General features: G+C 50.0%; 2 protein-coding genes across 14 annotated transcripts; one reads left to right on the top strand and one right to left on the bottom strand.

The window, feature by feature from the left end:
* Nucleotides 1-213: 213 nt before the first annotated feature.
* On the bottom strand, nt 214-6,252 carry LYPD4 (LY6/PLAUR domain containing 4). Of its 8 annotated transcripts, none has more exons than XM_049094818.1 (6): nt 6,101-6,222; nt 4,430-4,516; nt 2,036-2,228; nt 1,696-1,839; nt 736-1,062; nt 214-478 (listed from the first exon to the last, which is right to left on the bottom strand). In XM_049094818.1, the coding sequence occupies exons 3-6, from the start codon at nt 2,100-2,102 to the stop codon at nt 276-278; spliced, it is 741 nt and encodes a 246-aa protein (XP_048950775.1). In that variant the 5' UTR covers nt 2,103-2,228; nt 4,430-4,516; nt 6,101-6,222; the 3' UTR covers nt 214-275. The 8 variants fall into 8 exon arrangements, with proteins under 8 accessions (XP_048950775.1, XP_048950776.1, XP_025280663.1 ...); XM_049094819.1 differs by having other exon boundaries at nt 6,147-6,167; XM_025424878.3 differs by having other exon boundaries at nt 5,035-6,140.
* Nucleotides 6,253-6,459: 207 nt separating this feature from the next.
* DMRTC2 (DMRT like family C2) lies at nt 6,460-12,095 on the top strand. Of its 6 annotated transcripts, none has more exons than XM_025424868.3 (9): nt 6,460-6,577; nt 7,696-7,923; nt 8,004-8,161; nt 8,441-8,517; nt 8,793-8,976; nt 9,126-9,252; nt 10,209-10,269; nt 10,419-10,593; nt 11,528-12,095. In XM_025424868.3, exons 2-9 carry the CDS (start codon nt 7,700-7,702, stop codon nt 11,638-11,640), a joined length of 1,119 nt encoding a protein of 372 aa, XP_025280653.3. In that variant the 5' UTR covers nt 6,460-6,577; nt 7,696-7,699; the 3' UTR covers nt 11,641-12,095. The 6 variants fall into 6 exon arrangements, with proteins under 6 accessions (XP_025280653.3, XP_025280652.3, XP_025280650.3 ...); XM_025424867.3 differs by lacking the exon at nt 6,460-6,577 and adding an exon at nt 6,709-6,848; XM_025424865.3 differs by lacking the exon at nt 6,460-6,577 and adding an exon at nt 6,850-6,941.
* The last annotated feature ends 1,402 nt before the right edge of the window (nt 12,096-13,497 follow it).

The following is a 13,497-nucleotide window of genomic DNA, read 5'->3' as shown; positions in this document are numbered from 1 at the left end:
AATACTAATAATAAACTCCAAAGAATATTTGGGGTCCTCCTGGTTGCTGGGCATGACTGTCCCTTTGCCAGTGACCCTGGTCCCCACCCACCTCCTCCTCACTGCTCCATGCACCTTGCCTGCTGCTGCCCCTCCCCTCCACTTTTCTGGATACATTGGCTCCCTTCCCAACTTCCACACCTCCACCACCCTCATGGATCACAGGACAAAGCAAAAAGGCAACTCTGTGACTTTACTGGGTTACTGGAAAGGGTTTGTCCAGGCTGGCTAGACGGTTAGTCCCTGAAGGCAAGCAGAAAACTGGAGAGGATGCTCCAAGCAGGACTATGGCTGGAGCGCTCTGCACTAGCAACCTGGGCCTTCTCTAAGATGTTGAGGACCTCAGTTACTCTGATGTTTCCAATATGGTGAAAATCTGATAAAAGTTTGTGATGTCCACGAGCACAGCCCAAGAGGAGGAAGGTGGTATTGAGAAGCCCTGTAAGTACAGCAGACAAAGAGGAGAAAGGAACACTTTCCAGATGCAAGCACACTGCCCCTCCTTCCAGACACCCCTTACAAACCAGAACATCAGCTCTCACACCAAAAATTTGGGTTCCAGCCACCTGAGTCCTTCCTCCCTGGAATTCACCCACCTGCCCCTCCCCTCTCCCTCCCCCCACCCGCTTTGGCGCCAGTCCCCTCTCAGATTCCACTAGCCTGGGAAGGCACTAAAGCAAGCTTCTCTTCTCTCACCTGCCTGGAATTTTAAGGTGGAACTGTAACACTTAGAGGCGTCGTAGGGGCAAAAATCAGTGGTGACAAAATTTGGGAGGCAAGACTTAGAGTGTTCACCCACGCAGGTGGGGCAACTGTGGGAAGAAAATGCTGTCGACTTAGGAGTGCCGGCCTTGAGTTTCACAAATGGATCCAAGTTGGTGAGGTTATTGCAGAGATATGTGCGGCAGACACGGCTATAGGAGGCAATGGACAATCCAGGTGGCGAAACAAGGTAGGAGACTTGCGGGGGGTAAGATGAGGCTGGACTGCAGCCCTTAAAACCCACAACTCCCCTTCTGGTCCCTGAAGAGCAGATAGAGAGCTCTGATCAGATCCCTTGGCCACACCCAAAGGCCACCCTCCCTCCCTGCACCCTGCTCTTCCAGCTCACTCTGCCCCATCCCCAACTGTGCCAGGAGGTCCACTCGCTGCAGCTGCACAGATCCCAGGGTCTCCCCCTTGCTCCTCTCTCCTCTGTGTCCCTTTCTTTTCTTCTCTCCCAGATTGTCGCCCATCCATCTGTGATCTGCCTACTTCCTTTTTTTTTTTTTTTTAAGATTTTATTTGAGAGAGAGAGAGAGAGACATCATAAGTAAGCATTTGGGAGGGGCAGAGGGAGAAGCAGACTTCCCCCTGAGCAGGGAGCCCAATGAAGGACTCAATCCCAAGACCCTGGGGTCATGACCTGAGCCAAAGGCAGATATTTAACTGACTGAGCCACTCAGGTGCCCTGCCCTCCTCCTTTCTGCCCTCCTATCCAGCCCACACCACATCCAGCCAGGTCCTGCCCCTCTCCTGCCAGTGTCTTGACATTATTCCCAAAGATATAATGGAGTAAATGTTTGGAACTCGAGTCCAGAGTCCTGGGTACTGGGAATGGAGTTGGGGGTCAGAAGAACCATCCCCCCCAAAAGTATCAAAGCCACTTCCCTTCACCTGTCTCGATGAACACCAGCGTCTCCTCACAGCCCTCACTCAGCTTACACACCATGCTCCTCATCAGAAGCCATTTCCAGTCATGGAGAGAAACAGCTCTGAAGAGTGAGGACGTTGCTTCATAGCATAAAAGAGCCGCAGCCCCTAAAGAGAGAGTGCCCTTCCAGGCATGGGCCCCTCGCATCGCCTTCTAAGTGCCCCAAATTGCTAGTCAAGAACTCAACCTCCACAGATCCTGTCCCCTGAGGAACCCAGATATCCAGCCCTCCTTCCCCCAGATAGGTGAATCCAGCCCCCCACCCTCTAGAGGTCCCAAAGCATCCAGTCCTGCAGGACATACGGGGAAGAGTAGAGATGGCCCCTAGGAGGCAGAGCAGCTGCGCAGGGCTCAAGTGCTGGGGTCCCATGGTCCTGGGTCTGGGTCTGGGTCCTGAATGCTAGAGGTGAATCTGGAACCAATTTCAATCCAGGTATCAAGCTCAGTTCTTGTCAGTATCTGGATTTTCTGTTCACCTGCCTCTGGGTCTCTGTTTCTAGAGCAGAAAGTTGATTGTCAGTTTTTGTGACATGGGCTCCCTGAGACCTTCAGGGACTCAGGTCTTCCCATATCCATAGTTTGCCCTCCAACCTGCCCCAAACCCACCACATTAGCTTCTCAAGTCCTGACTCTCAACCTGCTTAGGTTTTCCCATTGGACATGGTGCTGAGCAGAGCTGACTTAGTCATTAAAGAATCACTGTTACACAGGCTATGCTCCAGCCAGAGACAGTAAGATCAGAACAACAAAGATGTGTGTGGAGGTTAACGGAAATACTACTAAATAACTCTTGGTTCAGAAAGGATCTTTAAAAGTATTTAGAAGTGAATAATAATGAACATAGTACACCTCTCTCACACACACCCACACAAGTGCATGTACAATCTGGTGAAAACTAATTAAGGTCTATAGTCTAGTTAGGAGTATCGTGCCAATGTCAAGTTCATGCTTGTATACTACAGTTACAGAAGAGATCCCTGTGGGGAAGTGGGAAGAAGTGTTAATGGATTTACAACTTTTGCAACTTCTTATGAGTCAATAACCACTTCAAAACCAAGGTTTTTTTTAAACTACACGTCAAAATATGGGACCCAACTAAAGCAGCAGTTACAAGTAAATTTATACTTTCAATACATTTGTCAGGAAATGGGAACATTAAAAAAAATGGTCATGAATTAACTTCAGAAGTTGTACAAGGCACAACAAAGCATTCCCTACCCCCTCAATAAAGGATAGAAATCAACATAATTTCAGAAATCAGGGAATTAAAATAACAAAATTACAGAAAACTTAACATTCTTTGACAAAATCAATGAGATAATTCTCCAGCAAATCCAATCAAGAGACAAACATGCAAATAAAATACCAAATTAAAATAGGAAGTAACAGACAATAGCAGTTAAAAAAAAAAAAAAAAAGTATCCCGACGCCTGGGTGGCTCAGTGGTTGAGCATCTGCCTTTGCCTCAGGGCGTGATCCTGGAGTTCCCGGATGGAGTCCCACACCGGGCTCCCTGCATGGAGCCTGCTTCTCCCTCTGCCTATGTCTCTGCCTCTCTCTGTGTGTGTTTCATGAATAAATAAAATCCTGAAAAACAAAAAAGAAGAGTATACACAATGCCTTAAAGCAATGAAAATGGCCAAGGATCTCTGGCAAACTGACAAGAAGGGTAATTCCAGTAGGACAATGGGCCAAGCATATGAACAAGCAATTCTCAGAAGAACAAACCAGAAAGACTAAGAAACATGCAAAGAGACACTCAAGCATAAGGATAATCAGAAATGCAGCCTATCAAACTGCCCATATATCAGACTAGCAAAGGATTAGAAAGCTGGAAAAAGGTAAGCGTTGGCACCAATGTGGTGATACAGATACAGGGACCCTTGTATACTGCTGCTCATGAGGTTGCTGAGAGGTGGGAGAAAGGATCCCCTTCTGGACTCTGAGGAACAGTTGTGAGTTCTGAAAGGCCCAAAGGCCCAAAGCAGCATTGCGGGGAGGAGTCTAGCAATACTAAGTCAAATTAGGTTTACAAATACCCATTTCTAGTATATTGTAGGTGCACATAATAGAGATTTCCACCCTCTTCTACAAAAGAACATAGACCAGGATGCAGCATTACTATGGAGAAGGTGAGTCGAAGGCATAATTTCCTGAGACTTAGTGGACACACAACGTGCAGAGGATGCACACCACAGAATACTGTTCAGTAATTAAGAGAAACTGATTAGATGTACACATAACATGTATATGGATGGATCAAAAAAGCATAGTGCTGATTATCTTAATAGTAAATATCACTTGCAAAAGTTAAAACCACATGCACAGGGCCGCATTGGTGGCTCAGTCGTCTGAGCGTCCAGCTCTTGATTTCGACTCACTACTGATCTCAGGTCCCTGCCTTGAGCTCTGCCTTTAGGGTATGGAGTCTGGTTAAGACTCTCTCCCTCTCCCTTAGCCCTACCCTCCTGCCCGCTCTCTAAAATAAAAAAATAAGGGGGCAGCTCTGGTGGCGCAGCGGTTAAGCGCCGCCTGCGGCCCTGGGAGTCCCATGTCGGGCTCCCTGCATGGAGCCTGCTTCTCCCTTGGCCTGTGTCTCTGCCTCTCTCTCTCTCTGTCTCTCATGAATAAATAAATAAAATCTTAAAAAATAAAAATAATAAAATCTTTAAATATAATAATAATAAAACCACATACACAGGGGGGCCGAGCTGGCTCAGTAGGAACAGTGTACAACTCTTGATTTTGAGGTCATGAATTAAAGCCCCACGCTGAGTGTAGAGACTATTTAAATAAATGAATAAACATTTTTTTAAAAACCACACAGACATAAGACACTACACATCTTGCAAGAACACACATGAACCAAAAGATAGGCATTAGCCACCTGAAGTGAGGGTCTACAGGAGAGTTAGGGAATGAAAGTGGGAAATGAGTATTACTGGAAATAATAAAACGGTGTAGGTGGTACAAAAATTCATAGGTTTTAAATTCAGCCAAGTTCAAAGGCTGAAAGGTTGAGCAAGGTTAGAATCTTTACCCCTCCATTTACCAGCTGTGCAATCTTGTGTGAGTTGTTGAACTCATTCATAAAATGGATTAATAATACATCTCATAAAGTCATTGTTGAAAATTAGTAAGGCCATTAATATAAAGTGCCAGGCAAGTGCTAAGCTCTCCATAAATGTTGGCTCCCCAGTCTCTGTCTCTCCACTATCTAAAGGATCAAGGTCAACCTCTTTAGTAGGCAGTCAAGACTCCGGCACCCCACATCCCCCATGGCTAGATTGGCCCCAAACAACCTGTCCAATTTTGTCTAGCACTGCTCCCCTGCACAGCAGTCCAGCTAGAGGTCACTTCTGCCACCCTTTACTGTTCGGAACACCTGGCACACAGGCTCCGTAACACAGAAGCCCGTGGCAAACAAAAGGGCTGAGAGTCGCAGAAAAGATGGGACACAGGACAGGGACAGGACAGGCTGACAAGGGATCACACAAAGGGATTGGGCCAATCAGAGAAGATGGCGTGCACCAGCCTGGAATGCAAAACGATAGGACCTCAAAGTCTGAGCACGAGAGGAGGTACAACCAGAAAAGAGTGGGATGAAATTCTCAGGGGAGAAGGATGAGGAAGTGGTCAGAGGGGATGCTACCCCTGCAAAAGAGAAACCATGCAGAGGAGGAGGAGCAAACGGATGGACTGGAACCTTGCCAGGAGTCAGAGGTCCGGCAGCAAGAGTCCAAAAGGAAGGGCAGGAAAATGAGGCCTAGGGCACAAAAACGCAGCTGGAGAGGGGTGTGGGGGAGGAGACGGGGCAGGAGGCACAGAGAAAAAGAGGACAACACAGAGAGGGTGGGAGGGAGAGGCACCGTGAGACTGGAGAAGACAGGTGACAATTACAGAGTGGAGCCCAGATGGGAGGGAAGGAGATGCACACAGGGAGTGGCGCAGCGGTTTGGGCCGAAGGGACAGAAATATTACAGCGGCTTCTCGGAAAGGAAGCAAAGAAAAGGGGGGTGGGGTGGGGCGGGGGGACAGGGCCAGGCTATTCGGAAATTAGGGAATCCTGAACGTAAAGGAAGGGGTCCGGAAATCAGCAGGATGTACAGGCGGACAGCAACTCCGAGAGAACGGGAAAACCAAAGTTAGGAAAATCAGCACCTAAACGGACACGAAGAGAGACGGAAAAGGAGGCGCGCACCCTGAGGTGGGGTAAGCGAAGGAAACGGGGAAAATCACAGGAGGGGGAAAGGGTAAAAGGAGAAGGGTAGATCGGGAGATGGGGCACAAGGAAGAGAAACACGAGCGTCCACGCAGGCAAGAGGAACCGCCAGAGCGAAGTCGCCGCCAGGGACCGAGCGGCAAGACCTGGCTGTGCAGGCTAGCTAGAGGGCGAGACTGCGCGTGCGCACACCGGGCCAGGTCAACGACTGGGGCGGGACGCGGCAGCCGTTTCTAGGGGGCAGGGCCAGTCTTATCCTGGGAGCAGTACTCGACGCCCCATTGGCCACATCTCCCAAGAGGGCAACAACAATCTAGGAAGTCAAGCCACAGGGGGAGGGGTAAGGGGGGGGGGGACGAGACTCAACTCGACGCGCTATTGGCTGGCCGGACAGTCAGGCGCGAGGAGAGGCGGGCTGGGGGTAAGGGGAGGGCCGTCAGTGTAGGATCTTGAAGCGCATTGGTCGCTTGCCTCTGCGGCGTGAGGCGACGCTCGAAGCTCATTGGTCCGTGTGAGAAGGGGCGGGAAAACTGGCGCGAGCGCAGCCGTTCCTCACGCCACTTCCTCACGGCGTCCTTTCGCGTCCTCTTGACTGAGTCTGGCTTTGCTCGCTCGAGGCTGTGGTAACCGCGGGCCGGGGACGCGAACACGACCCCGCCCCTCCCTGTCCCTTCTCCCGCTCTCAGTGGCGTGGACCCCCTCCCCCGCCCCCCCCTCGCGCTCCTCGCGCCCCTCTCCTCCCCTCCCCCAGGCCGCGGGCCCCTGGGCGCCCTCCCCGTGCCCCGCCCCCGCCGTGGGACCCTGGAGCGAGGCGAGGCGAGGCCGCAGGCCCAGCTGCTGAAAGGGGGTGCACGCGAGTAACAGCCGCTCGAGGCGGCGGTGCGCCGTGGGGAGGTGGGCTGGGCGATGCATGATTCGTTGCTGGGAATGGGCAAAGGCCGCTCCCCCCTCGCCGAAGCGCAGGGCGCGGCGGCCACCGCGGGCGGGGTTTGCCTCGGGGTTTGGAGGGCATGTGGGTGCAAGAGGGGAATCCGTGCCATGAGGGGGCCTGCGGCCGTGGTCGGGGCCTGGCACCTGGAAGGGGCTCAGTAAACGTTTGTTGAGTGAATGAAAATAATTCTTGAGTGGGGCAAGCAATCCGTGAGAATAAAGTAATCGCGGGGCGGGGGTGGGGGGGAGGCAAGAGAGTGTTCTGGTTTAAAAGGGGGGCAAGGGGGATGTTGGTGTGCGGGAGGTACCTGACGCTAAAAATTGACCGGGGAGCAAACACGTAGTTGTAGGAATTGGATAAATGCAGGAGGGAAGGATGGTGGTTGCCGAAGACGGTGGCAGGAAGAAACAAACCATTGGAACAGGGACATTGGGGGAAAGGGAGTGTAGAGTCCCTGGGGAGGGGGGGCATGAGTGCACGGCTAGGAGCATGGGACTTGCTCTGTTCCTGCCCACTCATGTGCCCGGGAAAGCACAGGCCAGGAACAGAGAACAGTGTTTGGTTGAAAGAATACATAAGAAGGGAAGGAGGAGGCAGGTGGTGGGAAGAAGGCGAGCCTTCTAGGAAGGAGGCTCCCAAAGGGAGGCAGTGGGTGAAGGAGAGAGAGAGCCATGCGGTAGGTAGCAGGGTGAAAGCTGAGTCCACAGATGGGTGCCGTGGAAACCCCTTCAGGTGTGGCCTCCTAAGGGCAGGAGGGCTGGTCAGGAGAATGCCCAGGTGGCCACCCTGACCTTCCACCCCTGCCTCTAGATCCATGGATGCCAACGAAATGCCCACTGCCCAGCACTGTGCCTCTGACTCTACCACAGGGGGTGAGACCAGAGCCCCCCCGGGCATGGAGCTTATCCCCAAGAGAGCTGTCAGCCGCTCTCCAACCTGTGCCCGCTGCCGAAACCACGGAGTCACTGCCCACCTCAAGGGCCACAAGCGCCTGTGCCTCTTTCAGGCTTGCGAGTGTCACAAATGTGTCCTCATCTTGTGAGTATGATCCAGGAAAGAGAGGAGGATGGGCCTCATCTGCACCGTGGCTGACTTTTGACCTGCAACCCCCATTTTAGGGAGCGCCGAAGGGTCATGGCTGCCCAGGTGGCCTTGCGTCGGCAACAGGAGGCACAGCTCAAGAGACATCTGGCTCAGGGCCTGATAAGGAGAAGGACAGCTCCTCCCAAAGCTCCTAGCCATGTTAAGAAGGGAGCCATTCGACCAGGGGTCCCCTGTGAGTGGCCAGGGATGTGGCAGGGTCTGGGGTGGAGAAAGCATAGTAGGAAAAAGAGCCTCAGACCTGCCATTGGAATTGGTGTGTGACCTCGGGCAAAGCATTTCTACTCTCTGGGTCTCTGTCTCTCCAACTTTAAAATGCAATCAGGTGTTGGGAAGATGTAGTGAGATCCATGGGTAGCAAAGGGCCACAGGGAGATAAGAACTCAGTTTGCAGTTGGAGTGGGAGAGTGGTCAGGAGAAAGGGTTCATTGAAGCTCTCCCTGTTCCCTCACAGCTGGAAAGGAGAACATAGCACCCCAGCCTCAAACACTCCATGGGACAGCCCCCCTGGCACTGACACCCCCTGGGAAGGTAAGGAGAACCTCAGTCCTGGGGAAGTGACTCCTGTGTAGCATCTGCCCAGATCCCTTCCTCTCTGTGCCTTCAACACGTGTGTTCTGGGTCTAGCCCTGACTTGCAGTATCATCCTGGGCAAATCACTTCTCTTCTATGAGCAAAAACCAAGAGGGTGGGATTTTATAGCCCTCCCAAGGCTAAAGTTTTGAGGTCCTGCCCCCACCCTAGAACATATTCATTCTTTCCCCAGCCTTGTACCTGACTCTGACTTGTGCTCTCTGCCCTTGCAGGATAACTCCCGGGGGCCTCTGCTACTCAGCGGTCCCCCAGAAGCCTTGCCTTTGTCTTGGACTCCAGCGCCTCCGGGCTCTTGGGCTCCTGGACACTGGCTGCCTCCAGGCCTTCCCATGCCACCTCCAGTGGTGTGCCGCTTGCTGTGCCAAGAACCTGCTATCCCTCTGCATCCCTTTCCTGGTGAGATGAATTCAACATTTGTTCAACTGATTATTTGAATGCCATTGTACCACTGTATCAGAAAAAGAAGAGGATACAGGATAGGAAGGAAGATGGAAGCCATGACCTTTTAACACCCGTACACTTCTGCATTCTCTTACCCTCATTAGGCTTTGACCCTGGCACTTCCCTCCTGCTGCCCACTCATGGGCCCCTCCCAACCTGCCCAGGATCTCACCCAATACTGACGGCTCCTATTTCTGGAGAATCCCAAGGGCCCTCTGCCCTGCCCCGCACGTGAGTAGGGAGGGAAGAATATATGTCTATAATGTGCCTAATCCTGTCCTGGACATCACAGTGGATGATACAGAACACCAGGTCCCAGGTGAACGGGTGAGGAGGAACTCTCCTAGCTCTGCCATTGCCTGACTGGGAACTTTTTTAGTATATGTGCTGCTGAAGCGAGCACAACTGGGAACCTTTGTACAAGTGTCTTTACTTCTTTGAACCTGGTTTTCTATCAGTCATTTGGAGACACAATTACCTTTTTTTGCTTTGTCTTGAGAATTAGTGATAATATATGGAATACACCTAGCAGAGGCCCTGGTCTTGGACAAATAGTGGCTATTAAATCCTCTTAAACAGATAAGATGGAATCAGATTGCCTGCTGAAAGGGTGGGGTAGGGTGTGATGTTGAAAGACTCAGGCCTATTGTAGAGGCCATTAGAGAAAGCTTCTTAAAGGTAGGCCACGGGCAGCCCGGGTGGCTCAGCAGTTTAGCGCCCGCCTTCAGCCCATGGTGTGATCCTGGAGACCCGGGATGGAGTTCCACATCAGGCTCCTTGCATGGAGCCTGCTTCTCTCTCTGCCTGTGTCTCTGCCTCTGTGTGTGTGTCGCTCATGAATAAATAAATAAAATCTTAAAAAAAAAATGCCAAACTGCTCCTCAAGTTCCATGAGGATTGGGGACCTAGGGGAGAGAAACTAGACTATAATAGGGCAGGAATAGCCATCCCAGCCCCTTTCACTGTTTGATAGGTTTTTAAAAAACTGACACCAGTGACTTCACAGTAGTTCTGGAGGAAATAAGCTGGCAGGATTTTCACTTTATAGTAAACAATGCCACCCAAGACAGAGGGAGGGACTTGCCCCATTCCACGAAGCCTAATGGCCCAGCAGGCCCTGAGATTCCCATGTGTACATGTCTGTCCATGTGTTTCGTCCCACTGGCATCTTCTCTCCTTGCTTCTAGATGTTCGACTCTGATACTCCAGCCCTGTAGCACTCCAGATCCTCTTCTGCTGCAGCCACAGGTCCTGGGAAAAAAGTGGGATCCAGGACCCTGGGAGGAAGTTGACCATGGGGAAGAGAAAATAGGGGATAGTAAAGTACCAGGGGCTGAGAGAATACTTGGAAGGTGGGCAGAAGTGGGGATGCCCAGTCTATTTCTTTCCTTTTGCAGGCCCCTGGAGCCTCTCGTCTGGCCTGGTCCTCTGCCCCCTCAGAACGGCAGCTGCAGCGGGAGGTAGCTGAGGCTCTTGTGGGTCTGAAAGACTCTTCCCAGGCTCCCCGCCTGACCTCTTCTGTTCCCCCCAATCCTGCGTGGATCTCCCTGCTCCACCCCTGTGGCCCACCAGGTAACCCGTTCCCTGAAAGGGACAACATGGGATAAGGATAGTTGGGAATGGAGGTACCAGAGTAAGTAGGGACTAACCAAGGAGATCGGGATCAGATGGTTGAGCATCTTCAGTGGTGTGCCGCTTGCTATGCCAAGAACCTACTGTTCCAAGCTTCTCAATCTGTCTCCTGGAATTGCAGTTGAGAGTTGTTTGATAAATTAGTATTAGTAATTTTGTGCACAAAAGTAAATACCTGGTGCCCTGATGTCAAGGAAAAGGAGGCCCTGAGAGAGGCAGGAACTTGCCCAAGGGCATATGGCAACACAGTGGCAAAGCCTGATCTCCTCTGACCCTAGCCCAAGGCTACCTAAGGTCTGGAGAGGGGCTGAAGAAGGAACAAGGGTCTGGCCTGGAAGGACATCTGATAATTGCCTTCCAGGAGCTTCTATTCTACTTGGGAAAACGAGATGCCTTCACAAAGCTCAGTGACAAACCTGGAAAGAAGTAGAGGAATTTTGAGGGGGCAGAGAGGGAAGGCCAAGGATTCTTCTGTCCAAAATGGTGGATTGGACATGGTGTGTGGGTGAGGAAACCTACTTGGAAGAACTGCTGGAACAGAAGGACATGAGACTGGAGGGACTTCTGATCTTAGAGGTCTGGCATTCCAGGCTTAGGAGTCTAGACCAGCAACTGCACATAAAAGGGAGCCAGGGGATGTTTTTGAGCTAAGCAGGAACATATCCAGAGACCCAGAGCTTTAGATAGCCAAGAATGGTGGCTGTTATGGAAGGACTGAAAGAGATAAGACTGGAGGTGGGAAAATCAGTGACGGATAAGTGTTTGCTTTAACCCAGGTGAACAAGGATGAGGCCTGGATTGGATGGGATAAAAAGCGATTTCTGGGAGAGGATATGAATGTGACTTGTCCTACCCCCTTCCTTCCTACCTATAGCTCCTGCTGGAGGAAGAGGATTCCAGCCAGTTAGCCCTTCTCTCCGACCCAGCCCAGCCCCCTCGGTGGCTTTGCATATTGGGCATCTGGGCTCTATCTCCCTCCTAAGCTAGAAGCTCAGAGATGGAGGCCTCACTGGGGCAAGAGGTAACAGCCTTTGGGTACTGCATATTTGGTATTTAACTTCTGGATTTATGCATGGAATTTAATTTAGTACAAGCTTCTGGCTTTTTTTTTTTTTTTTTTTAACCTTTTAGGTGCCTCAGTAGCTTTTGGTTCCTTTTGTAGTGTGGGCATTTCCTAGACTGAAAGTTGATTCTCTTATTCACTTGGGTCCTGGGACATTTTTAAATCCCCAACAAAATGAGAGTTGTGCAGTTTAAGCTAACCAGTGTCTAAATAATTTTTTGCATGAGTTCATGTTCCAGAATATTTATTTGACATGTGATTCTGTATAAGCCTGTGCACTCATGTCTGTCTCCATGCATGTAAAAACAGGAGAGTATTTTCATTTTGTGTCTACATTTGGGTGAGTAACCAAGAAATAAACCTTTGTTGTTGTAAGCCACTGAGATTTGGGGGTTATTTGTTGCCATAGCCTAATCTAGCCTATCCTGACTGACACAAAGGACTTGTTCAATTTATTTTTCTGTACCACAAGTAAATACAAACACAGATTTCTTATAGCCAGATAAGAAAGATTGGTAGAGGAGGATAGTGGGAGATTCACTAATTTGATAATGAAACCTCCACTCTGTGCCAGGCATAGACCATTTCCAACTGTATAGAGGACTACAAATTGAAATGTGAACAGGGCCAAGCACATCCTATAAATGAGTAAAGAAGGCTGGATGGGCCCTAGAAAACTGAGAATGCATGCCCTACCTAAGGGAGCAGCCTCTTTTGGGCCTAGTAGATTATTGCCGTTATTGTCACAACTTCTGATTCTTCCAAGAGAAGCTGGAAAACTGAATTTCTATGTAGAACATCTCAATTTTCAAATGATGACTCAGTTTTCTTCTTTAAATCCTATGTGAGCCAAACAAAACATATCTTCAGGCCAGCTTTGGCCAGTGGAGTGCCAATTTAATGCTAACCTAAAATAACATTGTTCAAATGGGGAAACTGAGGGCAATGAGAATAGGAAGAATCAAGTTAGCCTTTATCAAGGGCTTTTTCTTGAACTATGAACTAAGTTTTGAAGGGCCTATAAAAGGTAAGAGACAATTATTACCATTTATCGAGTACCCCACTATATATGAATCACATATATCCTCGCAGCAACTCTGTAAACCATGCGTGATTACTCCTGTTTTACAAATAGTAAGTTTGAAGAGAAAAACCGACTTGCCCAACTATTTTTTTTAAGATTTATTTTTTTAAAGATAATATTTATTTATTTATGATAATACACAGAGAGGAAAATGAGAGAGAGAGAGAGAGAGAGAGAGAGAGAGAAGCAGAGACACAGGCAGAGGGAGAAGGAGGCTCCATGTAGGGAGCCTGATGTGGGACTCGATCCTGGGTCTCCAAGATCACGCCCTGGGCTGAAGAAGGCGCTAAAGAAGGGGCTGCCTAGTGGCTCACTAGGGGATTTATTTATTTATTCGTGAGAGACAGAGAGAGAGAGAGAGAGGCAGAGACACAGGCAGAGGGAGAAGCAGGCTCCCCATGCGAAACCTGATGTGGGACTCGATCCTGAAACTCCAGGATCACACCCTGAGCCAAAGGCAGATGCTCAACCACTGAGCTACTCAGGTGCCCTTGCCCAACTATTTTAGGGGAAAATTTCTGGGCAAAAATAGGGGGAAGTATATCTCTCCTTGCCAAGCCCCAAATCAACTAGGTAATTTTTATAAACAGAGTGAAAGAGTCAGGACTCCAGGAGACAGGGATGAGCCCAGGGGTTTTTCAAAAAGTCTTTTATTTTTCTACTCAAAATATCCATAAGTGATCATGAGATCTTACCT

Source organism: Canis lupus, chromosome 1 (genome assembly GCF_003254725.2).
Source record: "Canis lupus dingo isolate Sandy chromosome 1, ASM325472v2, whole genome shotgun sequence".
NCBI classification, from domain to species: domain Eukaryota; kingdom Metazoa; phylum Chordata; class Mammalia; order Carnivora; family Canidae; genus Canis; species Canis lupus.
This window is presented reverse-complemented; position numbering and strand designations above follow the sequence as displayed.